The sequence below is a fragment of the Argentina silus genome (assembly GCF_951799395.1).
Source record: "Argentina silus genome assembly, chromosome: 5".
NCBI classification, from domain to species: Eukaryota; Metazoa; Chordata; class Actinopteri; order Argentiniformes; family Argentinidae; genus Argentina; species Argentina silus.
Genome location: NC_139659.1, coordinates 19,527,982 through 19,552,837, shown reverse-complemented (window position 1 = coordinate 19,552,837; position 24,856 = coordinate 19,527,982). Strand labels below are relative to the sequence as shown.

Sequence of the window (24,856 nt, the reverse complement as noted above, 5' to 3'; positions counted from 1 at the left end):
CAGTCTTTCTGTCTGCCTTTACAATGTGTGGAGGAAGATAACAAGTTGAGTTCACACATCTCAGACCTCCCTCTCTTTCTCCCTCCAGTTTGTCAATATGGAGTCAAAAGCGTCTCTCGCTTGCTGACTGTAATGTTAGTAATTATTTTTAGACTACAGAAGCTATCTTTACAGTTTACAAAATGTGCTATGGAGATTCATGAATGGTTGAATGAAATGTCACCATTATTACAATATTCCGGTAGGCATCATAAGTTGTGAACGAGCAAACGTATGCAATACATTGGAAAATGGCAATATATTTTATGCAGAAATCACACAAAAATCCAATGTGTACAAGAATGACATTTACAGATTACCACTTTAAAAAACCGGCCTGATAAAATTTTATTTTATTCGGTTCATGAATTCTACAGTTTTACCTCAGCTGCCTGGAAATCATTTTAAGCAAGTTTAGTTTGCTGACCACATTTAAATAGATAAGGCACACAATCTATTATCATCATAAGCAGGAGGAGGCTACTGTTTTTGAGCTCATAATCTCACAATGTCAGTCAATACCACTAGCTGGGTTTTTATTTACTGTTGGTATGTATTACTATTACTGTAGTAGCTCTTCATAGTTATACTGTTGTAGTTAGAAGAACTACTTACAGTCAGACTGACATTCCTTCATGGATCCATAGAGAGAAAGGAGGGAGGATTCTTACCTCAGTGTTCCCACTGTTCGCCCAGCCCACAAGCCCTTGCAGAATTGTTTTCTTTCTTTTTTATCTTCAGAAATCTGACAGCGTACATGAGGCTATATTCCTGTTACCCTGGTCTCATCCCCCCATCATGTAAAGATAGACCGAGGATGAATAGAGGAGTCCTGCACAGAGTGTTCATAGTCTAGTTGAATGCGTGCAGGGCAATCAATACTGTTAGTCCCAGTTGCCAAAGCAAGGACAATCCCATCCATGACGACAATTGAAGGTGTCCTAATCCTGTCCGTATAGAAAAAGGATGAGGAGTCGGTCTCTCTCCCGAGTGGTCAGGGGGTCAGGAGTGGGGAGTGTGTCCTCCTCTCCGTGTTAAGTCATACTTGACCACGGGGGTCGAGTCACCGTTGGTGATGGGAAGTCATGGGGGTGATGATAGCGGTAGCGGCGGCATTAGCGGCTGAGCGGTAGCTGGGGCAACGACATGGCTTGATGGGGGAGACCCTGTGAGGTCAGCATGGAGAACGGGTGACCTGGGGGAGCACAACAACGGAGGAACATGTTTAATCACAGATTAAGACAGGGAACAAGGTCGCTAAGAGCAAGTCACTCCTCTATGGCTCTATGTCTCTCTCTCTCTGTCTCTGTCTCTCTCTCTCTGTGTCTCTCTCCATCTTATTCAGTAGTTTTCTCTGTCTACTCCCGAGAACAAGGCTTTTGAAAGAGTTGGACCGGTGAAAGGACTAAAAAGAGGGGGCGGAGCAGGGGGCTTTGTGGGGCTTACAGAGACGATAGATAACACTCACTCTCGATGTATCCGTGTAGGGCAACCATGCGCGCCCGTTCAGGACTGCCAAACGGGGAGTAATGCAGGTCGTCTGGCAGCGAGGGGGGCATCCGGGACTGGAGGTGGCCTTGCGGGGGTCCGCTGTGCTGGGGGGTATGCTTTTTGTGTCTTGCTCTGCAGTTTTGAAACCAAACCTATGAAAATGCAATGTTACCAGCCGTCATGTAGTTTCCTCATTAGCACCATTAGCATCAGCATTGAGACAGTATTGACAGACACTAACCTGTATGACCCGCCTGCTAAGGCCTGTCATGTCCGCCAGCTTCTGCAAGGTCTGTGCGTCAGGGTTGTTGTCCTGTGCAAACTGAGCTTGCATCACCTGGAGATTAACCATGGGTGTTGTTATTACATAGCTGAAATAAATATGACCTCACTGTCAAGGTTATTTTCATTTCATAGGCCAAATGATCTAATAAAAGACCCCTAAAACGTTGCCTTTTCATACAACTGATCATATTCATCATTCGTCATATTGAGCTCAAATGAATGGAATTCGAATTCACAGATGACCATGTCAGATCTTCAGGAAGTTGCCAATGGAATCAAATCAATTCTTAACAGTTTGGCCATTTGTTCACACAAACTGACTGATGGCTCCGCCGTCCTCCCCCCCTCTCCTCCCCCCTCTCCTCCCCCCTCGCTGTGGCTGACCTGTAGCTGCTCGGCGGTGAAGGAGGTGCGTGCTCTCTTGGCAGGCTTAGGCTGACTGTCCTGCTCCGATGGCACGGCCCCTTCCAGTGTCATCCCACTCCCTGAGAGATCAGAGGAGGGAGAGCGAGAAAGAGAGAGAGGGGAGAATGTGACAGAAGAAAATACAAAGAGACGGAAAGGGCCATGAGATAAGGGCCTTATTTAAACAGTGTTCTCGCTGACCAGTGTAACTACAGTGTTACTACAGTGTTATAATAGTGTTATACATAGTTATACACAGTAGCTAGCTACATGTATATGCAACCATATAGCTTTAGCAGGACCTCCACTGGTTCCAGAGAGCAAGTAATAGTTTGAGCACCATTACAGACAGCATAGTATATTTATATTACATAGCAGATTATTTATAAATCACTGATTAGTAGTAGTACTCACCGCTCTCTGCAGCCCGTTTGAGGTTCTCCACCATGGTGTCGTAGTGGATCCTGCAGAGCACCTTCTCCTCCACCAGGCCAAACTCCTCGCCCGTGGACAGCTGCCGCTTGCAGGAGAAGCAGGCGAAGCAGGCCAGGTGGTAGGCATTGCCCTTGGCGCGTCTCACCCAGTCGCTGGCGTAGATCTGCCGTCCGCAGCGGGCACACTTGGTGCCGAACCTACTGTGAGAGAGGGAAGGGCTGGGGCATCAATGCTCTGCTGTAGAGGACTACAATATCCAACATTAACAACAAATCAAAACCAATGCAGACCACAGAATTATAAGAAAACCGAATTTTATTGTAATCTCTGTGGTGCTGACAGAAACAGATGTTCGTTAGTATGACTTTGACAATTTATTGTACAAAGTATCATTATGCCGAAATTACAGCTGAATTGTCAAACCCATGCATCTAGATTTTGTTTTGTATTTATTTATCCTTTTTTATTCAGGCAAGTATCATTGAGGTCTCTTTTTCAAGGGTGCCCTGATTACAAAATATATCACTGTTATTTACATGAATATTTTAAAGGACAGAATTTACACACGCATACAATTTTCTTTTTACAAACAACAATCAATTATAACAACAGCACTTGAGAAATCCTTAACCAGGTTGATAAAATGGCCCAGTGATACTAAAGCAGCAAGTTTTAGAGGATCCTGCAGGTCATTCCTCACCTGAGGAGCACAATGACTAAAGGAAGTTCTACTCAGCTCAGAGGAGACACGTGGGACCTCAGAGGAGACACGTGGGACCACCGTATCTGATAAGTGCTCGGTCTCCAGGTGACTCAGATGGCTTCATATTGTCAAAAGCAGCCTATAGTTCTGTATGTTTGTATGATCACGTTGCCTCATACTATAAGCCTTAAGGCGTATTATAGTAGTGACATTAAACTACAATTGAAGACTTGCAGTACATTATGTTCAATGGAGACAACCAGGTGGACAACCAGCTTACTGTACCAACTCTCACACAATGATTTGCCAACAGAAAAACTACGAATTCATCTCTCATTATGAGTCCTCCGTCTCTCTGAATGACTGATACTGAATGACTGATCCTTGAAGCGTTTGGATTTGTCATGCTTGTTTCACACAGGACAGAGGAGCTCTCCTGAGGGCACTGTGGGGCTGAGCAACCCCTGGAAGAAGATAGCCTCAGAATGTCTGTGGCTGCAAGCCGAGCACCAAACGCAAACAAACCAACACCTGCAATTTCCTCAGTGATGCGTGAAGGCCTGACACTGACTCTCCGGTGGCAGGGAGGCAGTTTTACAAGCAAGAAAAAAAACAGAGACAGGCGTACAGCAGACATCACTCTATCGCCCGACTGCAACTGATAGCAGTGGTGAGGTCAAACAGTACAAACCCAAACCACCTGATTTTATGTTCTGGTCTGATTTACAACGTGGTTGCAGAGAGAGAGAGAGAAGGAAAGAGAGAGAGAGAGAGACAGACAGAAAGAGAGAGAGAGAGAGAGGTATCGTGCAGTTCCACTAGTTTTGTCCCCTCAGATACTGTAGCACCCTTTGTATTGAATTAGAATTTATTTTAGTCGTTTTCCAGGTTGAATGGAAGTGGAGAATTATTTAATTTCAAACTGTAATAGGTTCACTGAATTTCTTGGCATTGGGATCCAGACTCCATTTTGCCAAAGTAAATGTTCCAACCGACATGATTTGTTATGACGAATACTTTTTTTTATTTTACACCAATATTGCAGCCATTTAGCACTTACGTTTATGCAAAAAGAGGCATATATGACAAACTTCAGTAGAATCAATAAAGCAAAAAGAATTCATACTTTATGACATCCTGGCTTAGATGAATCACATCTACACCACAGACGATAAACAAGGGCATTGTGGCATCAGGTGTTCTGAACTGGACTAGTCTGCCTGTTCTAACCCAGACACCAGGGGTGACCCAGCCAGGGTTGCAGGGGCGAGGCCGGGGCCAATGTGGACGGATTGGCGGGGAGGGCTGTAGTCGTAATGGTCTACAGATGGCCGCTGGCTTGGTGTGAGGAGGAGGAGAGTCCAGTCTGCTCAGAGGAAACAACCCTCGTCTTAGAGGCTCAGAGAACTCTGGTATAAACACCGTGTCATAAACACCACCCCAACGGCAGGAGATGTGGGGTGAGGGCGACATGGCTGAGGGGGAGGGGTGGGGACCAATCATAGCAGGCAGACTGATTTTGGCAGCATCTCCCCCTCTCTATCCCAGTTCCAGCATGACGACATGGGGCTGAGTTGTCATGTGCTTGGATTCCACGCTCCGGTGCAGAGAAGCACTCTGGGCTACGTCCACTGTGGAAACGACATGGCAACTGCAGGGCCTGAGAGCTCAGAGCTCCTGCCTGGCTGGCTGTCTCAGCTCCGAAAGGATGGTGTTCAGCTCTGACGGGCTCTCTTTAAATAAACCCTCAAACTAGTACACACAGGCATGCATACACAGACACGCAGACATACACACGCACACACACACACACACACGCACACACACACACACACACACACACACACACACACACACACACACACACACACACACACACTAAATGCTCCATTCTTTGTACCTCCATGGATCTTTTCAGAATATAGTTTCTTAATAACGATGGGTAGACACACAGACACATTTTCCACAACAGATACAGTACATGTACCATTATACGCAAATAAAGTTCACTCATCAACAAATCCATTCTTAGTGTTTACTGTGTATTTTACACTGCGTATGTGTCTCTCTTTAGCGGGAATACAGTATTTGAGTAATGATTCTAGGAGATGTTGTAGATCCGAGCCGTAAAGCACGACAGCTTGTCTGCCTCGTACAAAACACAGAAGCACACAATATCTTTTTTTTCTGCTAGCTTTGTATGTAATTATGCCTTTGTATCAAAAAGCTGGTGTTTATTCTGGATTTATGTCAATCCTCCAGCCCCTATTACTAGCCGGAGAAAAATCCTATCCACAAAGCTTTTCCCCAGCCCTCCGTCTCAGCTCCACGGTAATGTACCTCGAGTTGAAAAGACTTGAAGAGGTATAAGTTTTGCGGATTAATTTTGATATGCTCTGGGAATTCTGTAATCTTAGGTAGATCTGTCCTGAGAGAGTCCTGTTTGATTGTGGTTGTCATGAAGGAGGTACTCAGCATATCTACACTGTTGAACAAGGGCAGGCAGTACATCTCCAAGACTATTTCACTTAAAACACATGATTGAATAAAGGCGTTTTAAATGTTGAATTTAATCAGCAGAATTAAATTCTTTAATTTAAATCTTAAAATACTTTCTTTGCTTCAATGATAGTCGAAGTGAATGATGATAGTCATTTCGAAAGATGAGGTACTCTCTCACTGACGTAAATCACAGAGTGATTTGATGTAAGCTAAAGGTACATTTGCCTTTAGCAGCTGCCTTTAAGTTATCCTTCAATTAAATAAAGAAAAACACAAAATTTCATCCTCAAGACAGAGATAACCTAAGCCTTGTATTTGTTTACCTCTCTGAAGCCCTCTCTCCTGTCTGACAATCTGACATCTCCAGTCTATTTTTTCTAAAGTTCTGGTTTCATTTATGGCCTGCTCGTCTTAGTTGCCATGACCTCATCAGTGCCTGGCGGGCAGTGGGGGCTGATGAGGAGGGCTGGAAGATACGGCAGCTCTCCTGCCTGCCCCCTTCCACCGCCGCTGCCCGCCCCAACACCGTGGACGGCCACTCAGGTTACCGTGTCAGCATCCCAGGGTGCCCCTGATTAGCGGTGCTTTGCAACTTCCTGTGTGGCCTGCGGCTCACGGCTGGCAGGGCTGTTTCTGGGGGCCTGACAGAGTTTAGGTACAGCCCTGCTCTGTCCCGTACCCCGCAGCCCCCCCCTCATGCAGAGTAAACCCACTCTGATTTCCTGCTATTACGCCCCATTAGAGCAGCTGTCAGTCTGAAACGAGATGAGAGACTGACACAAATGAGAAATATCTCCTTGTTTATGCCAGAGCCAGAATGAGGCCCAGTCCGGACCTCAGGTCTAACCCAGTCTAACCCGATCAGCCCCTGTCAAACCCAGCCCAACTGTCCCAGTCTAACTCAGTCTGTCTCCGTCTAACCCATTCTAACCCAGTCTACCCCAGTCTGTCTCAGTTTAACCCAGTCTAACCTAGTCTACTCCAGTCAAACCCGATCTACACCAGTCAAACCCAGTCTAACCCAGTCGACCCCAGTCAACCCGATCTATCCCAGTGAAACCCAGCCTAACCCAGTCGACCCCAGTCTAACCCAGTCTGTCCCAGTCTATTCCAGTGTGGGCAAGAGGATTGATCAGACCCCTGTGGATCTACCTGACCAATCAGTGACACATAGAAAAAGCAGCACCACATTTAGGGGTGCTTCTGGTAAGAACTACAACTATAGTATACTGGTACCGCATTAATACCCTGCATCATATTGCTTAGAATCATGTCAATTCCACAATACAAAAGACCTCTAATTATTCTTGCCACTGGTGGGAATAGAAGTATTTGGGGTTTTAGGGGTAAATGGGGAAGGTAGTCATATGCCGATATGGGTCACGTATAATATTATTATTGTGTAGCAGAATACACACAGAATTTCCAACTTGTAAAAAAAATCTACTTAATGATTGACAGTTGGACAAGAGTAAATAAACACAAAGGCCTTTGTGTGGAAGCACAGCGGCTCAGCCCCTTTTACATGAGCAGGTTCCCATGGCACCCGCTGTGGGCAGAGAGATTGGAACCACAGACATTTTTCTCCAACGCCTGTTGAAACAGGAGGGTCAAAGACACATAGGATCCCAGTGTGTGTCTGTGTGTGTGGAGTGTGACAGGAATCACGTTCAGAAACATGCTGACCCGGCGCTGGGCTCTGGGCTGGGGGCTCTAATTGCTGGTGATTATAAACCTCAGACCAGTGGCTCTGTATCAGGTTACCATCAGCAAAACACCAAGCCCAGCTCACAGCTCCAAGCTGTGCTGAACCCCTCACAGCAACAGTGCCAGTATGAACCCCACCTCACCCCATACACAGGCACACACACACCTCCAAGGCCCATTCCCTTCGGAACACACACAAACAGAAATGCACACGCACACACACACACACACACCTCCAAGGCCACACACACATACAAACACAAACACACACACACACACACACACACACACACATACACACATACACCCAAGGCCCATTCCTTTCACCTTCCCCTGACACACACACACCAATTCTCGCACAGGCACACACACACACACACACACACACACACACACACACACACACACACACACACAACAACACACCTCTGCAGGCCAGTTCTGGGCGTCGTGAGCCCTTTGCCCTCCATTGAGGAACTGGAGAGCATGGAGGCTCCCAGTGCCGCAGTGTCACTGCCCACCACAGTCTGACTCAGCTGTTCCCAGGCTGGAACATATAAAGTACCAGGCTCCCTCTCAAGCTTGAAACCATTAAAGACGTTTCACCTTGTCCTCTATAATAAATTAGACAGTCAATCACATTTCTCTAGTTACGTTCCCAAGATGCCACCATAGTCTGTCGCCATCCCTCTCCATGAAGAGTGAGAAAAAAAGAGAAAAATGAATACATAGTATATATATATATATACGGTATCTAGGGAATGAGTAATGAATTGAGAACTGCAAGTTCTGTGTGTATGCTTCAGTGTTGGACTCCACTTTCCAATAGAGATATAGCTGTTGGCTTAATTGTTTTGCAATTCTTACAATACTATGTTGTATTTATCTATTTTAATTATTTCTTCATTTGTCAGGGACCATACACAGCATATGTAATTAGTTACAGTAGCCTGCATAGTTAAGGCTGGAATCTTTAATTCGTATTTACTTCCTTGCCGTATATCATCAAAATTATAAGAATCTCCGGTCCTTTCCATAAAACCACATGAATATGAACCACTAGTGTCTATATGTGAATATGTAAATGTATCAATATAGGTCACTTGTGATTAACGTACAGTATTTTCGTAAGAATATATTTAATATTTTCAGTTTGACACAATGAACTGTAAATCTATTCTTGATTCATACAAGTCTATAATACGGTACAATGATGATTGACTATGAATATCACACTGTTGTAATACACAGCTCTTAAGATGCATGTATGTAGACTTAAGACACAACCTTCTATGACTGAAGATTTGTTCTATTAACTTGGAAGCCATGCTGCACCCTAAATCACAAGATATATTGTTCTGCTCTTTTGGGCATATTCAACATATACATTAAAATATTTAAAGATTATAATCTCTAATATTGAAAAGATTAGAATGATGAGAAAGGTACTCTCCCCAACATGGACAGCGTCCCTTATGATGTTGTTAATCCTATGCTAAGGACCAGTAACACATTCCTGGTTGACATTGACTTCTGTTAGTTTCTGTCTCAGCCTTGATCTGGAGCTGATAACTGCATCGCCTGCATGCCATGGCACAAGTGTTGATGTTTCCATCTCAATACTTGCACTATGGGTCTGTGAAGGGCTCGGCTTTGATGAAACATCTTGTGAAGCATCACTTCAGATTATTAGACTAACACAGAAAATAAACCTTCTGAGGCAGCTCTCCTAAAACACAGTATCGACTTTAAAGGGCCAGTCACTTCACATTGACTGGGAATGAACACGGAGGCCTGGCCAATTGAGAGCTTCCATTCAGGGGCTGTGTTGAGTGCTCTGCAATCATGGAATACTGAAACCCCACATGCTGTATGTATGAGACTCCACAGTTTTGCCCTCCTCATGTTATTGCCACTATGCACTGCCTGTATGTATAATCTGGGGAGAGTTGTATGGAAAGGTAAAGGATAGATAATTACAAGTGTCTGTAAGTAGTAATTGACACAGTAAATGATATGCTAAAATATGTAATAACACACAGCAAAGAAAAGATTGAGGGTTGATGTTTTTGTGTTGAAAGACCATTGACAGGGAGTGGATGAATGTTTATCTTATAAAGTACCTGACCAGGTAGTGGTCAAAATATAAGTGGTTTGTTGTAGGCTGATTATCACCAGTGCAAACATTGTCTTGTGCATGGTGTCATGTAATGTAAACTCATTCCTGATTGGAATTGGGTCATCATTTGGTCATCATACTGGCCTATATTTTGAAGACACACATTTTTCTCACAATATAATGTCCTCCTTCTTTGTAGATTTATAAAATCAGATTGTTGTCATCAACATGCAATAATGTTTAATCAAGAATAAACAAGACATTATTGAGCTAAATATCTTCGGTGAAATTCATTAGCCTGGTCTGAAATAAATTGACTGAAAGGTTCATTAGGAATCACACTAACTTCATAATAAACTAATCTATTTCGTAGCACTACCATGATTAGTGTGGTGTTTTATATACACTTTCATCTCCTGTATGTAGGCTATTGCTATCATTTTGTTGTAATAAAAATCTATAAAATAAATGACCTAATTTAACAGGCCTATTTTCGTGAGGTTATGATAGGCCTGTGTGCATCATGGGGCTCGCTATGTGCCCTGAATTGAGGCTCACGAACCGAATTGAATGTAGCAACATACAGTCTCAACGAAGGGGGTTTTCAAACTTGGCTACAGTGAACTACAATCTCTATTTTGATACAGCTTTTGAGAACCTCGATCAAAGCCATCCCGGAGACAACCCGCATCTCACGTGAGTGCACACTAATGAAAACGAGAAGCAGGTTTTCGTTTGGCAGCAACCCTGAATAATATTTTGAAAACAAAGTCAAAAACTTACCCTACCTGAAATAATCCATTTTACAGAAGATCTCCTTGTTTTTGATGTAACAGCTGCTGTGTTGGCGCAAAGATGTCCTGCAAACGGAGCACTCCAGACACCTCACGTGCCAAATCAAATTATTCACCTGAAAAACACGATTGCTGTCAAATTAATATATAATAAATGTATACATAATAATGATAAAGACAATAAAGATAATAAAGACAATAAAAATAATACAGATAATACATATATTAATAATACAATCAAAAAACAAGGTCTAATAATTAATTTTAAGGTCTAATTGTTGCAAGGCTAAAATTAGAAAAAAACTATTTACAATAACATAATGTCCATTATAAAAACGAATGCACTCTCTTTTTAGTAAGCATTACAAAAATGTCTAATAATTGAGTCGTGTCGAACTTCACATGGTAGCCATAAGCCTATACTATTTAGCCATTCAAACGTTTTAAAACTCTTATCGACTTTAAATGTAGGCTAAATGATATTGCTTTAAATTCGGTTGAAAGATCAGTCTAAATTAATTAAATGAATAATGTGCTACATTTAATCTACATTTTCGTTTCGATGGTATAGGCTATTTCCTCCCTCTCAGATAGGCTTAATGCGATAATATTATTATTATTTCGAGATTAGTTTGGCAAAAAACGAGAAATGACAAAATAAAGTAGCCATGTCATTGCAGTATGAAATATATATTTGAGACTGAAAACGTAAATCAAACTAGGCACATACAACTTTGAGTTTATTTGTTTACCCAGATATATTTCACTGTCATCCAAACAGTATTATAGTATTTGGTATATATATTAGGCCAAACAAAAATCACAAGTGCTTGGAAGCCTGATACAAATATGAATTGTGTACTAAATGTTTTATAGAAGCATGCACTAATTCAAGGATTAATAGGTCATAGGTCTACAAAATAATAAATTCCACGATAAATACGGCCAATGTACCCGTCTCCTGATACGGTGTACCACATGTCTCCAGGCCGTTCTTTTCCATATAGACTTTAAAATAAAATAAGGCAGATGGCGAACTATTATTCTCGCAGTTAAGTAACACACACTTCCTACAAAACACACCCAGTTTTGTTTTGCTTGGGAGCACACGAGTGCACGCGACACGAGTCTGGGCGTTGTTATTGTCTTGAAAGTGAAAGACAGAAAAACCATACCATGACCCGGCCGATTAATCTATATCTTTTTATATGTGTCTGGTGTCCGCCTTATTCGATTACTTATTTGAGACTCAGGCTCTTGTGAATTTAGTGGAATATTTTGAAGGTTGTGATGATAAGTTTTCAGACGTTAACAATATGAAGGACATTAGTCTCTCATTAGGCCTAAAGTTAGTCAGACATGGAGGATGTTTAAAATAGTCCAATTTATGTTCAAGTTGATGTAGGTTATGCTCTGCAAAATGTCAGAATGCGGGTGCTGTTCGTTCTTTCAGTACCAAACGTGGACTCGCGCACTCCCACCTTGAGAAGGTATCTGTCCAGGATCTCCAAACCGCAGCTCGCGCACACGTTCTTCCCCGTAGATAGCACGGAGGAGACGGTGGATTCAGGGGAACAGATAGATGGAGTTGATGGGGGACTCGGGGAGGAGCGCGTGTCCTCCCTCTCCATGTTCGATCTTTGGGACTCTCCGTCCGAGTGAGACTGCATTAGAAAGACCACAAGAATAAAATATTTTACTTCATAACCCAAGAATATTGGCGTGATGTTCCTCGTCAGGAGACTCAAAAACAAGGTCACCAAAATGTACAATAGGCCTGGTATGGCATAGCATAGTCTTAGATGATAATGGACACCAACAGGCTACGTAGTATGTACAATGGCAAGAAAACACTTTGTGGTCAGATGCCTCAAAAACGGTACTCCTATTGCATTATAATCTTATCATAACGTCTCACCATAACGAGTGAGTGTTTGGTTTCCACACAGCGCGAGGCACCCGGTGTTCTTTGCGATTCTGGAGAAATCACCTACAGGACAAGATTCAACGGCAAGTCGACATCAACTCTCGGCGTTCCATCTCCAGTTATGAAATCCCTCAGAGACATTGCAGCGTGTGCTAGGCTATATAAAGCGCCCAAACAATAAATCCCGATTTAACGGTGTATTTAGGGCCGTGCAACAAAAGCCCCCGTTTTAATGAAGCTATTTCAATTTGGATTGATTTTTCTCTGCACTTAACCCATGCCTCTTAAAGTAATCGTATTTTCCTCGCAATCCAGGGAACCGAAAAAAAACTACCTGCAATTACAAATAGCTTGAAATGCTCACGATAAGAGGGACCCGGAGTGTCAATTTCAACTGTCAATCAGAAAAGGCAACGGGCCACCCAAAGAATTGCAAATTTGATTTTTAATGGCAGTAATTAAAATCTAATTCTTCTCAGCCGAATTGGCATGTGAAGAGGGTGGACTGCAAATCACACTATTCATAATAGACGCGCCTCTTCACGGCGCGCAGCTGATCTTTGTACACAACCAGTGATTCTTATGACATCACTTTAAGACAAAAAAAAACTGTTCCAGTTAATAAAGTAACATGATGACAGCAGAAAGGGGATTAGCAGTAGGGTAGTATACTATTGTACGTTTATCAACGTGGACAATACCACGTCAATGCTACACTGTACAATACACATTACATGTATGTAATTCTCCCCAAAACAATGATTGCACACAATTATCTTCCATACAACGGTTTTCACAACATTAGTACCTGTTTCGCGGGAATTCCTTCGGATAAAAACGGATTTCCCTCTGGTAGAGGGGCCAAAACCTCATTTTTCCAATACATGAAACCACTGGAGTATTTTGATAAAACGAAGGTTGAGTTCCCAAGCTTGGCGCTTGAATTATGCGATAACTTTCATGCAAAAAAAGATGAGCGTCAATAGTATCCTCCGTGCCATGGATCTTCTGTTTAATGCACGCCTTGTTTCGAACCTGCAGCTTGTTTTCCCTCTGCACGACCGAACGGCCTCTCACATGCGATATTCAACAATAAGTTCGGCAATGGCGAGGTTCGTGTGTTGCAGTCGGCCAAGTGGAGGTTGTTCCCTAGAACGCCTTATTTAGAACAGTTAGTAAAATTCTTCCTTCCACTTTTTTCTCCTGTTGGGATGGATACGCTGACTACAGGAAGTAGATGAAATTGAGGGGTTGGCAGGTTTGCTCCAAATCTGCAAGAACGCGAGACAGTCAGGGCAGGGTACCGTCTCTCCTCTCGCCTGAAGTGAAAGTTTAGTTGTGTTCCCCGGTTTGTAAAGGGTAGGGTAGAATTTCATGGGTGCGAAGGGTATAGCCCACGGTTAACTGACATAACTTTCTGAGAGAGCAATTTAGGATGAGCTCCCTTTCTCAAATTGAAATGTATTATTAAGAAAGAAAAATAAATAATTATTAGGGTTTACAGGCCTAAGGTGGTTATTTGCCCTTTTTGATGTTTATTCTTTGTTTATGGAATTAGTTTAAAAAAACTTTTGTGAGATTTTATTATCCTGTTCATGACGTCCATTGTGCACAAAAAATAAAAATATGTTTCATTAGTAGAGTAGCCTACAATAAACCATCATTCAAAAAAATCAGGAAAAAAATAATTGTCGAGCTGTTCTAATTGTAGTCTCAGATTTGTTTTTCTATTTCCACAATTAACCAAGACATTGACAAACAAACAATTTCATATTAATCTAAATTAATTTGTTCTTTAATTAGCTAAACTGCGATGATTCCGCGTCAACATAGCCTCTGAAAAACTTTAGAATATTAAACAAAGAATACAATAATTGAATAAAACGGTGGTTTATAGCAGATACCTGTGTCTTTCTAATTTACTAGCTCTATAATAATCATCATCATCATAAGGACAATGATAATCATATCAATATGAATAATAATGTAATTATGATTATTATGCCTATTATTATCATTAACATTGTCGTAGTTGTGCAGGCCTTTGATCATTATGGCTTTATTCTGAGAGCGACCCAACGAAATCGATGGTGCTCATGCACCCCATTGTCATCAATCTAAATGCTGCTTTCTTCAAGCTTTCTGTTATTCATGTAATTTGGTCCTCATATTCTCTGACCCAAATCTTCCCCCTTCTCATGAAATAATAGCCTATATAGTTGCTGATAGTTTAACTAGGGTGTATATAGACCTTAATTTCCTTATTTTATTGTGAAGGAACGACCTAGCGGCAACAAGCGGGTTTCATACACGGGGAGTTTAACATGTATTTTAACATGCAGCATCAAAACCTGAATTGCAATGTAATCATTCTAATCTATTCAATGATTTATGAAGTGATGATTTATATGGAGGCTCATCACGTCAATGTCTATCTCCCAATACAGAGGGCCAACTACTCTTTTGTATGCAAATCTTACACTCATATCAATACAGTACATCTAGGCCTATACGCAAAAATGTGACGTTTGCGCATCTGAAGACCGCTCATGATCACCATTGGGGGAGATCGGGGTTTGACCAAAGCGGATTGTATAGTAAATGGTGATTGGCTATACTGTCAGTCGGTTACTGCTACGTCAAGAAAATAATATACTGCAAAATACTGATAGATATATCTATCTATGCCATTTAGCTGATACTGTAAAGGTAAACATTCGATTATTGTTTCGACATTGCTACTTAGGTTGATCCAGGAGAAAACCTAATGGGAACGAGCAACAGCAGCACCCTAACGCGATATCAAGCGATTCGTTTTTTTTAAGAAATCAATTAGCGTTTCTTCAAGAACCAAGATTTCAAAACCCAATTGAAAAAGCTATCATGCACATTTTCTATGGAGTTATCCTGCGCTGGTATTGTGAGTCATAGTGAACTTCATTGATTGTACAATGCTGCTTGGTATTTTGCATATTTGCACACAAATCTAGAGTCAAAAGTCTTCTCAGCACTCAAAAGCACAAAATACCCAGTTTATTTTTTTTAAGACAATTTAATGATCAAATAATTAAATCGTTCTTGAGTAGCAAGTTTTATTTTTCTCACATCAAAGTTCACTGGGTGTCAAAGCATATAAATTAAGTGTCATTGTCCAAAAGGTCTCAATGTTTAAAGTCTCCACTGAACAGTCTTAACTCCAAAAACACAACACACCAGACATGAAAACACTGCAACCAGTGGCTGCTATGGGCATTGTAAATCATCTTATGATGCCAATTGAATCACAGCCAAACATAGCCAAACATTTGTGATTAAAAGATGCACTGTGCACCTCTTAAGAACAGGAAACAATTACATTTTCTCTCTGTCTCAAGACACATTATTCTATATACCAACGGGTCTGAAACACTGTCAATGCTGCTGAATCAGCAATGGATCAGAATGCGTGGACAACAGAACGTCAGGACTAAATGGGCAGGGGGGGAAGTAGGAGTAATACATAATGACGTAAAATTCAAAACAATATAATACACAAAAAACAGTAATGAGACACATTATCATGACAAATGTTTTGGAAACTTCCTAAATTAAACTATAGTAAGGGTAGTGGAAGGGGTAATATTCTACACATCATAAGATATATAGTAATTAAAAATAGTTTGGTTGAAGTTGTATAAAAGTGGATTACAAAAAAGAAACCCTCCTTGAAAAAAAAAGAAAATTAACTCTTCATATGATACACACTACAGGGGGAAAGAAATTAGACATGGATGATTTCACCTGTAAATGGCTTGTGCTGTTCAAACCCAAGAGGTTTGTAGTTCTGACCTCTCTCCCGTTACAGTGTAATAACTTAACAATCAGACCATACCAAACAAATAGGTTTTATGGTAGCACTTCAAGTGTAAGTCTTTAAACTCGCTACAGGAGCCCACTGTGGAGAGAGTCAGTGCGTCAGATGTGAGTTGGGTAGTGGTCCTCCTGTGTGTCATCTCCTGAACTTGCGGTAGGGCCTGCTGTAGGGCTGATGGCGTTTATTCTCCGGGGGCTTGTTGTAGACGTACGCAGAGGGGCCCTGGAAATCCTCGTCTGGGTTCTCCTCCATCATCTGCAGCTTAGCCTCGATGGCTCGGATCTTCGCACTCGTACTTTCATGTGTGAGAGAGAGAGAGAGAGAGAGAGAGAGAGAGAGAGAGATAGAGAGAGGGTAAGAGGAGGAGGAGCAGGAGAAGGAGAGAGAGTGAGTAAGAGAGGGAGGGGTAGAGTGAGAGAGCAAGTGGGGTGAGGGGGGGATGCAGCAGGAAAAAAGGAAACGTGTGTGTTTATCTTTTACGTCTTCCTCCACACTGATCTATGGTAAGTGTGTTTTTTGAAGTTTACAGTAAATGAAAGCACTTTCCTGTGGAGTCTCCCTTTAAGACCATCTTAAACATGGTTGTTTCAGTAATAACACTAATTGTGCTGAATTTCACCACAAGAGGCCATTTATTTTTGCAACAGAGTTCCTTTCAAGATGTCAAGATGTGGTAAAGTGTGGTTAATGGTAAAACAAATATAAAACTCTACTTAAGTAACTCCTCAACACTAATGCTTATTGATCATGTTGTTGTGTGTGTGTGTGTGTGTGTGTGGGGGGGGGGGGGGGGGGGGGGGGGGGGTACAGAGAGACTGAGCAGACCTCAGATTGGTTGGCATCTCCTCTGCACTGCATGAGGGCTCCAGACTTGCAGGACCATTCTTATCCCCTCGGAACGACTCGAACCTCTGGAAAACAGACAGACAGACACACACACACACACACAGACACACAGACACACAGACAGATAGACAGATAGACAGACAGAGACAGAGAGACAAATAGATAGGGAGAAAAACAGGGGAATCAGTAAGACATGTGATAGCAGGACAGCGGGCATGATGAGGTATGAGGAGTGTTTTCTAGAGAATGATGAACTGTAACTCCCTCCCACACACACACGGTTGAGGGGGGCAGTGCCGGTCAGGTCACCGGACTGGGGAGAGAGGAGCTTTGCCCCGCTGAGCTTACTTTCACGCAGGACGGAACATGGTTTTGGGTCAAATCCTCACACTGACTGAGGCATTATGGGAGAAGCTGAACGGCACAGTAGCAATAGCCTGCGCATTCATTCCTCTCAAAACTGCCCCTCTCACTACATCCAACGTCAAACACATCATCAGCCTGCAACCTGTGGAGAGGGGAAGAACGAGAGAACATTCATTACGAGGGAAACGAGGTGAGGTGTCAGACTTACCATGATCTAATCAGCCTGGATCAATAAGGATGTACTTCGAACGACTCGCATTCATCATCTCTTGCTTCTAGACACAAGGATGCTTTGTTTTGTGATATAAACAGTCTTACTCACATGTGTTATGACGATAATACTTCCTCTTTATAGAACATCGACAAATGCGTTCACAAACACACGCACACACACACAATACTTTCTCTCTTTCCTGTCTCGCGCCATAATAACATGCATACAGGCCATAACCAAGGCAACACATACACATGTATGATTGTGAATAGGATTAAAACAATGAGCCTAGACCCTTCCCTTCCCTCCATTTTGAAAGGCATTCCTCAGGAATGCATAAACGCAGGATAAGCAAGCGGGGCTATTTTCTGCATGATCAGTGTCATATTTCTCTCTCTCTAGATTGATTAGTCCCCCTTCCCCCTATTATCTGTAAGTACAAGGGTTCGAAGGTCAGATCGGCCTCGGCTGAGATGGGGGGGGAAAAAAACAACCGTCCAGCGTTTGAGGCTAGCCTGTCGGAAGACCAAACAAACAAACTCTCCAAAAATTGCCTTTGTCCAGGTGGCTACAGGTTACATTGCATAGAGATTGAGGCAGTTGCAAGGAAGGACAAACAATTGCAATGAATAGGGTTGTTCAGTGAACGAGATCAGATGCGTGTGTCCTGCGTGCCAATGACAGGTAAGACATGAGACATGGGAACAGGCATCCACATGTTATGTTCCCATTCTTGATGGGGTATGACCTGAAAGGGGAGGGGGAGGGGGGGGGGGTCTGGAACCAGACTTGTCCGCTGCTTGTTGTTGTCAAAGGAGGCTGCACTGTTAACCTTGACCTAAGTCTGGTGTCCCTTTCCCCTCAGGGGAGAGAGTGGGAGTGGAGGTGCACAGGAGGGGCGTGATTCGGGCCCATACAGGATTTCCTTACTCCACACGGCAGCTGCCTATTGTTAGGAGCCCGGGTTGCTGGAGTCCAACAGACCTCTCATCTCCAGTGGAACCAACTGGCCAGAGCGCTGTCCTACGCCATTGCTACTGTTCTACACTGCTGCCCATACAACCATACTACGTTGTCCTGTAAGAGGTCTAATGCTGTATTACGCAAAATGACTCTTTGTGCACCACTAACTCCTACCTGGTTGTCAAGACATTCCTCCCTTTCCAAGCATCACTACTGCTCACACTGACAGGCCTATAAGTGCAGCATCGAACCTCATCTGTGGCACCTTTTCTTTTGTTTGGTGGGAAGGACTAGGCGAGTATTCACTGCGGGACACTTACCTTTACCTGTGCGTGTGCCCAACGCACCACCAGCTTCTTGGACAGGGCCAGCTTTCCATTCAGGCACTGGATGGCCCGCTCAGCCTCCTTCAGATCGGAACACAATAGGTGCTCCATCATCATCAAAATCATAATCACCATCAATAACAAGACCTGTGTCATTATATTATTATTATTCACAATGGGGAGATGACAGAGACAATAATGGCTGATGATGGATAACACAGTCAGTAGAGCCCTCGCTGGGGGGGGGGTGGGGGGGTGTTTGTGTGTGTGTGTGTGTGTGTTTGCATGGGGCTAATAAACACACACTTCCTCTGAATAACACCCTCGGGACTGCCTCCCATCCCACTTGAGACACTTGCAGCGCAAAGAGATCGTAATCACGATGTCATAGACCCTTTGAAACAAACAGCATTATAAATGCAATGAGGACACACACTTCTACAAAGTTTGAGACGTTCTCTTTCTTGGGTAAGATGGGAAATGTTTGGCCGTACCTCTTTGGTGTGGAAGTTTACAAAGCAGTAGCCTCTGGGCTGTCCCTCCATCGGACCAGACTTGTGGAAGAGGAAGTCAAACTGCTTTACCTTCCCAAACCTCTCCAGGAGCTTCACCAGGTGATATCTGCAATACAAAAAACATGCATTAATACTCATATTCATGTCAAGTGCTTTTGATTAACTGTATCAAACAAATCACTATGCAACATCATATGTTGCAAATTGTAAACTCCAAACGGATAAGTTAAGATTAAATGATGCTAAAACAAATACCAGAATGCTAACCAATGTTACTAAATACAATATAAACTACTGCTTTATCAGACTTTATCAACCAATAATATGACCAAACTCATATCCTTTAAACTACAGCATACGCTATTCAAAACAAATACATCATACATTGTATGACTATATTTGCTCTCCCTGTCAGCTGAGCCCTGATTAGAATGACAGGTCTCTTTACACCTTTTTAGCAGCAGTAAATCTTTTATTAACACAATACAGAGGATACAGCACAAGGACAATGAGGGAATAAAAAAGAGGAAGCCCGAATTCCCACCAGAGTCTAATTCAAGACAAACATTCACTACTGTAAACTGCATTCGAGCCATGCCGTTTTAACCTGCCTCTCTTCAGCCAATGGTAGTCGTGGGAAATTGAACGTATCCACATTCCATTCAAACGTTATTGCCGTGGAAATAAGCAGTGGAACTCATTGTTAATACATCTAGGATCCATAAATAAGATGAAGTGCTTGTTCGTCAGTGGGGGGGCGTGTAGTACTAGAAGCATACCATGTAAAATACAATCGATTATATAGTACACTCTGTACCAACCATTCAGGAAGGAATTTAGAGGGGTTAGTCTTACCCAGGCTGAAGAGACAGAGTAAAAACTACAGTCTAGAACACTGGATACAAAGGCCTAGTACTGAATTACATTGATGCTGAAGCACTCAAACCTGATGTCGGATAATACAATTAGTTGACAAAACACTATATATGGTGGCCAAAATAATTTAGGCATTGCATAACAACATTGGTGGTGGCATTGGATGAAAAAGGGAGAGTAAGATAGAAGTCAGAACGAGCAGCATTTTAGAAAATGTATAATGGGCGACCAAAGCCGTAACAGGGGAGAAGTCTGAACAAGAAGCAGTCAGATCCATATGTCCATGTCGAGAGAGCATTCGCAGCCAGCCTAGCATGCAGTCTGTGTGGGGGAGAGTGCATTCTCTCTGTTGTCCAAGCCAAATATCACTGCCCCTGCACGCTCATCACAACATCTGGGCATCGGAAAATCATCGACATAGACTGGGAATGTCGAGGAACCTTAATTCATGATCTGATCTATTGCCTCATTCTTGGATTAATTCATTTACAGTTAGCAAACAACATTCCTTACAGGTATATTGGACAGAAAGCACACAGCCCCTGACCAAAATTGTAAATCCGCTGGCATTGCTTTACTTGAAGCTTCAGTTCAATCAGCCTACACCAATATTCAATCAATCTCAAACTTAGACCCACAGTGTGAAAATCCCAACATCTTCAAATGTGAAGGTTAATAACCTGGTGTGAAAACTCTTCAACAGTTTACAAGAGTGTGGACGTCCCTTGTTTCATTAACATTCCATTCATACATTGAAAAAAAAAGAATCTTGGGTGAGCCTTTATTTTTTCCTGGAGTAACAATCTAGGCATCCTGGGAATAGCCTTGCTCATGGAGCTTGTGTAAGACAAACAGGGATGGTTGTTTTTATTGTTTTGGCCACAGTTATTTTTAATCTTGGAGAAGTATGAGTTGGGGGAGAACTGGGGTCCTGGACATTGTATTAATGTCTTCCCCTCGTCTCCCACGAGCTGTACTTCGAGGAGAATTTCTCACTTTCCCAGACTCCACCCTGGAACGGAGGGTCTTCCTGCAGTGGTACAGATTGAGGAATTGATAATGGCTGATACACAGGGACCACTTCTGGCCTTTGACACACCACAATGCACTTCTCCAGGGGGCAGTTAAATGTGCAGAGGGGAGGGGGGATAAGGTCCGGTGAGGGGAAGAGTGATATCTCTGCTTGAGGGTGTTCTGTGAAAGCATGATCCTGAGCCAAGCAAGACATCTGTTAAAGGCCCATATGGTGCGGCCACGTCCCAGCACCTGCAGTTCCTCTGTCTATTTCAGGAGTTAGTCAGGGGCCGAATACTCCCTGTACATGATGGCTCTATAACAGGGCACCGGAGTGTGAGTGAGAGAGTGAGTGAGAGAGTGAGAGAGAGAGTAAGAGTGTGAGAGAGTGAGAGAGAGTGTGAGAGAGAGAGTCTTGAGTGGGGAAACGTCTGACAGGACCCAAAGGCCATTTTTTATGGGCATCTCACGTGAGTATGAAGCAAAGGGCCAGTCCACTCAGGTCTTTCTCCTTTTCCCTCTTTCCCTCTTCCACAGACTGGGCATGGCCCTGTGTTCCATACCCCAGCCCAGCACCACAAACAACCTGCAGGCAGGCCGGCAGCACGTGCTGCATCCATCACCGGCCTCCAATGGGCCCCCATGGAGCGCAGACATGTCAATGTGTCAGTGCCTTATCAAGGCTTTCTTTGCCTGCATGGGTTGGGTGGGGCTGCGTGTGTGTGTGTGTGTGTGTGTGTGTGTGTGTGTGTGTGTTTGTAACTGTGGGAAACCTGTCTGGACATGAGAGGGTATGAGAGTTTAGGGCAGGCGGAGGGATGGGGGGAGATGTTGTTGTCGGTCTCTCTACAGCACATGTCATTGTTACGCTTACCTGTTGACTGACATCACAAAAGATGGACCGCAGAAACACAAGGTTCCTCATGGTGTTTGCCTAAAGAGGACTGGCGGCTGACACATGGGGTTTCAAATCTTCAGCTTCTAGACACTTCTGACCCTAACCTGTTAAATTCACACACCATTTTCAGCTCTTTGAGAGAGTAGGGAGGTAGTACATTCCAATGACATGTAGCCTTCAAGGCAGGGACATAAGAGTGATTTTGTGACCTCTGCACAATGGATTACCCTACTAGTTTAGCACAGTCGATCTCCCAATTTCAGCTGTGCTTTTTCACAAGTCTTTCTTATGAAAAGGAAAGGAAATTGCTCAAGGGTGTCCAGTGACTGTATCATTACAGAGATCTGGAGGGAGATCATGACTGATCACCATGCTAAAGGGCTGAGATCATTACGGTGGATTCATTAGCTGGGAAAATAACAAGAGCAAAGACTCTTGGCTGTTCACTAGCAGAGAGAGAGAGGGAGAGAAAGGGAGGGAGGGAGGGGGGAGGTCGAGTAATTCAAAAAAACATGTGGTGGTTTTGGTAAAAGTAGTTTACAATATTTTCCAGGTTGCAGAGTGTTACTGCCAAAGGCCCGAAGGGAATCTTCCAGTATGAGCTCCTTAGAGAGATGAGTGATCAATGGCTAACAAGTCTCACCCCCTACCCATCTCCTTTTCACCACAATCAATCTCTCTGGCAGAGAATACAAATGAGCAATAACTAAGAAATTACAGCGCAGCTTCTTTTTTTTTTTACCTCACATCTCAATTATCCACTTATGTGGGCTTGCTCTTAAAATAGGTACCTGTAGGTGAATACTGACCCTCACAAAACAAGACCTCTCTGCTGCATGTAACTTTCAGAGAGCCCTGAAGTGAGGCTTGCTACAACAAACACTCCGAGCATGTGAACTAATTAATCTTACCAATCACCAGCCTGTGGGCATTTCTGTTGTTTTCGTAATACCAGGTTATTTAAAGAAAAACAGAGGGTAGAGGGGAAGGAAATGCCTGTCTAGACGCCGGCCAGAGCAAGCCGAACAATTTCCAGGAGCCCCGCACAAACCAACCCCAACATGTGCCGTTTTCCCTCCTCCTTCCCCTCCAGGACCACAAACACCAGCTACAGGTTGACAGTGTAAACACGCCAGGTGACTGAGAAATGATGGCAGACCCTCAGCAGAACAGGTCGCCATGCCTGAGTGCCTCTCTTTCACACACCCAATGTCGTCTGTTCATTCTCCAGCTCACAGACACATGGCTAATCAATCATACAGGCACTCTTCTGCATTGCCTCTGAGGCGGGGAGGAGCTGGCACTCCCAAGAGCCAGGGGGTCAGGGGATTCACTCACTCTGTGATTTTGGCATCAATGTTACCAATCCACAGGCGATGCCCGTCATGTGCCACGTCTGAAATGATGGAGGCATTCTCCACCGACTCCACTGCTGACTGCATGGGTGCCCTGAGAAAGAGTGAGGGGCAGAGAAAGATGAGGAGACAAAAGGCAATTTCAGAAGTACACTTCAAAAACATTTAGTTTGTGTATTACATTTCGTATTTGACCCTCAGCAAATGACAACTGAACTATAATTGATATAAAAACATCAGTGCACAGTCCACTTTCAATTTCAGTTGGCAAGACAGTAAACATAGCTAGCATAAAGCCAAAGTACGCAAATAATGACATAGGCCTACACCTCTTGATTTTGATTATGACTTAATCTTCGTACAGCTGTCATACCATTTCGTAAACCAAAAAACAATAGCTAATTACTCCATTGTTTATATTTTCCAGGTCAAGAGCATTTGTTAACTAATTATAATATTAGTACTTTCGAATCATGTTTTTAAAAAGTAATGCTGCTCTCGTGGAATGTCACTCCTTGAGCAAGACACATTTGTCATAGAAATCAAGTGCTATTTGCATATGAAAATAATGCATTTGCTCCATTCTTAAAGTTTGATGGCCAACTCTTTGATGGTAGAAATTGAGTGTGGCTTTAACACCGTTTCACCGCTTCTTCTTGGATTGCTTGCTGTGCATTTAGCCAAAGTCACCTTTACGTATCTGATATGTTATGCTGTAGAGTGGATCCCAGAACGTTGATTTGGGCTAACCGTGAGCTACGCAAGCAAAACTAGTAGTTAGCTCGCTAACGTTACTAGCGAGCTAGCTACCTATTTAGCTAGCAACATATTTTGCGATTTCAACTAATTGATAAGTCGAAGAAACCTCGATAAGCATTATTGTAGCTAGCTAACAATTACCCTGTGCCAGTATAGAGTAAGTCCAGATCCTAACTAGCTAGAAAGGGTGTGGAGGATGGCAAGCTTTGCAAGCTGTTAGCTAGCTAGCTAGCTAGCCAGGTCGGTACGTTAGTTAACTGTAGGTTCAATTTACCCTGTTCGGTAGAAACGTCTTTTGGTGGTAAACTATTGAGCTATTCCACAACTAATGATTACTGTACGTGCGCAATATGTCACTAAAAATCAATCATTTCGTTCAAAATCCTCGGAATGCACGCTTGCTCCGTAGTAGCTTAGAATAGCAACAACAAAGGCGACATACGATGACGTACTCTACATTATCG

At 43.0% G+C, this 24,856-nt stretch overlaps 2 protein-coding genes across 2 annotated transcripts; both read right to left on the bottom strand.

Moving 5' to 3' along the window:
- Positions 1-1,137: 1,137 nt before the first annotated feature.
- Positions 1,138-13,316, bottom strand: lhx6a (LIM homeobox 6a). Its single transcript, XM_083669805.1, has 8 exons — positions 13,216-13,316; positions 11,962-12,144; positions 10,475-10,596; positions 2,635-2,855; positions 2,200-2,300; positions 1,772-1,867; positions 1,508-1,682; positions 1,138-1,234 (listed from the first exon to the last, which is right to left on the bottom strand). The coding sequence occupies exons 1-8, from the start codon at positions 13,291-13,293 to the stop codon at positions 1,155-1,157; spliced, it is 1,056 nt and encodes a 351-aa protein (XP_083525931.1). The 5' UTR covers positions 13,294-13,316; the 3' UTR covers positions 1,138-1,154.
- Positions 13,317-15,459: 2,143 nt separating this feature from the next.
- rbm18 (RNA binding motif protein 18) lies at positions 15,460-24,826 on the bottom strand. Its single transcript, XM_083669870.1, has 6 exons — positions 24,667-24,826; positions 23,617-23,727; positions 19,470-19,596; positions 18,976-19,056; positions 17,086-17,171; positions 15,460-16,555 (listed from the first exon to the last, which is right to left on the bottom strand). Exons 2-6 carry the CDS (start codon positions 23,718-23,720, stop codon positions 16,396-16,398), a joined length of 558 nt encoding a protein of 185 aa, XP_083525996.1. The 5' UTR covers positions 23,721-23,727; positions 24,667-24,826; the 3' UTR covers positions 15,460-16,395.
- Positions 24,827-24,856: the final 30 nt, after the last annotated feature.

What these genes read in the sequence shown, in the direction of transcription:
- lhx6a (XM_083669805.1), bottom strand. Translation starts at nt 13,293, where the DNA reads ATGTATTGGAAAAATGAGGTTTTGGCCCCTCTACCAGAGGGAAATCCG. An exon ending in TGTAAAATGGATTATTTCAG is followed by an intron (nt 2,856 to 10,474) that starts GTAGGGTAAGTT and finishes CCTCTCTCACAG; the next exon opens with TAGGTTCGGCACCAAGTGTG. An exon ending in CCTACACGGATACATCGAGA is followed by an intron (nt 1,235 to 1,507) that starts GTGAGTGTTATC and finishes GTGCTCCCCCAG; the next exon opens with GTCACCCGTTCTCCATGCTG.
- rbm18 (XM_083669870.1), bottom strand. Translation starts at nt 23,720, where the DNA reads ATGCAGTCAGCAGTGGAGTCGGTGGAGAATGCCTCCATCATTTCAGAC. An exon ending in TAAACTTCCACACCAAAGAG is followed by an intron (nt 19,057 to 19,469) that starts GTACGGCCAAAC and finishes TCCGATCTGAAG; the next exon opens with GAGGCTGAGCGGGCCATCCA. An exon ending in TGCGTTGGGCACACGCACAG is followed by an intron (nt 17,172 to 18,975) that starts GTAAAGGTAAGT and finishes TCTGTTTTCCAG; the next exon opens with AGGTTCGAGTCGTTCCGAGG.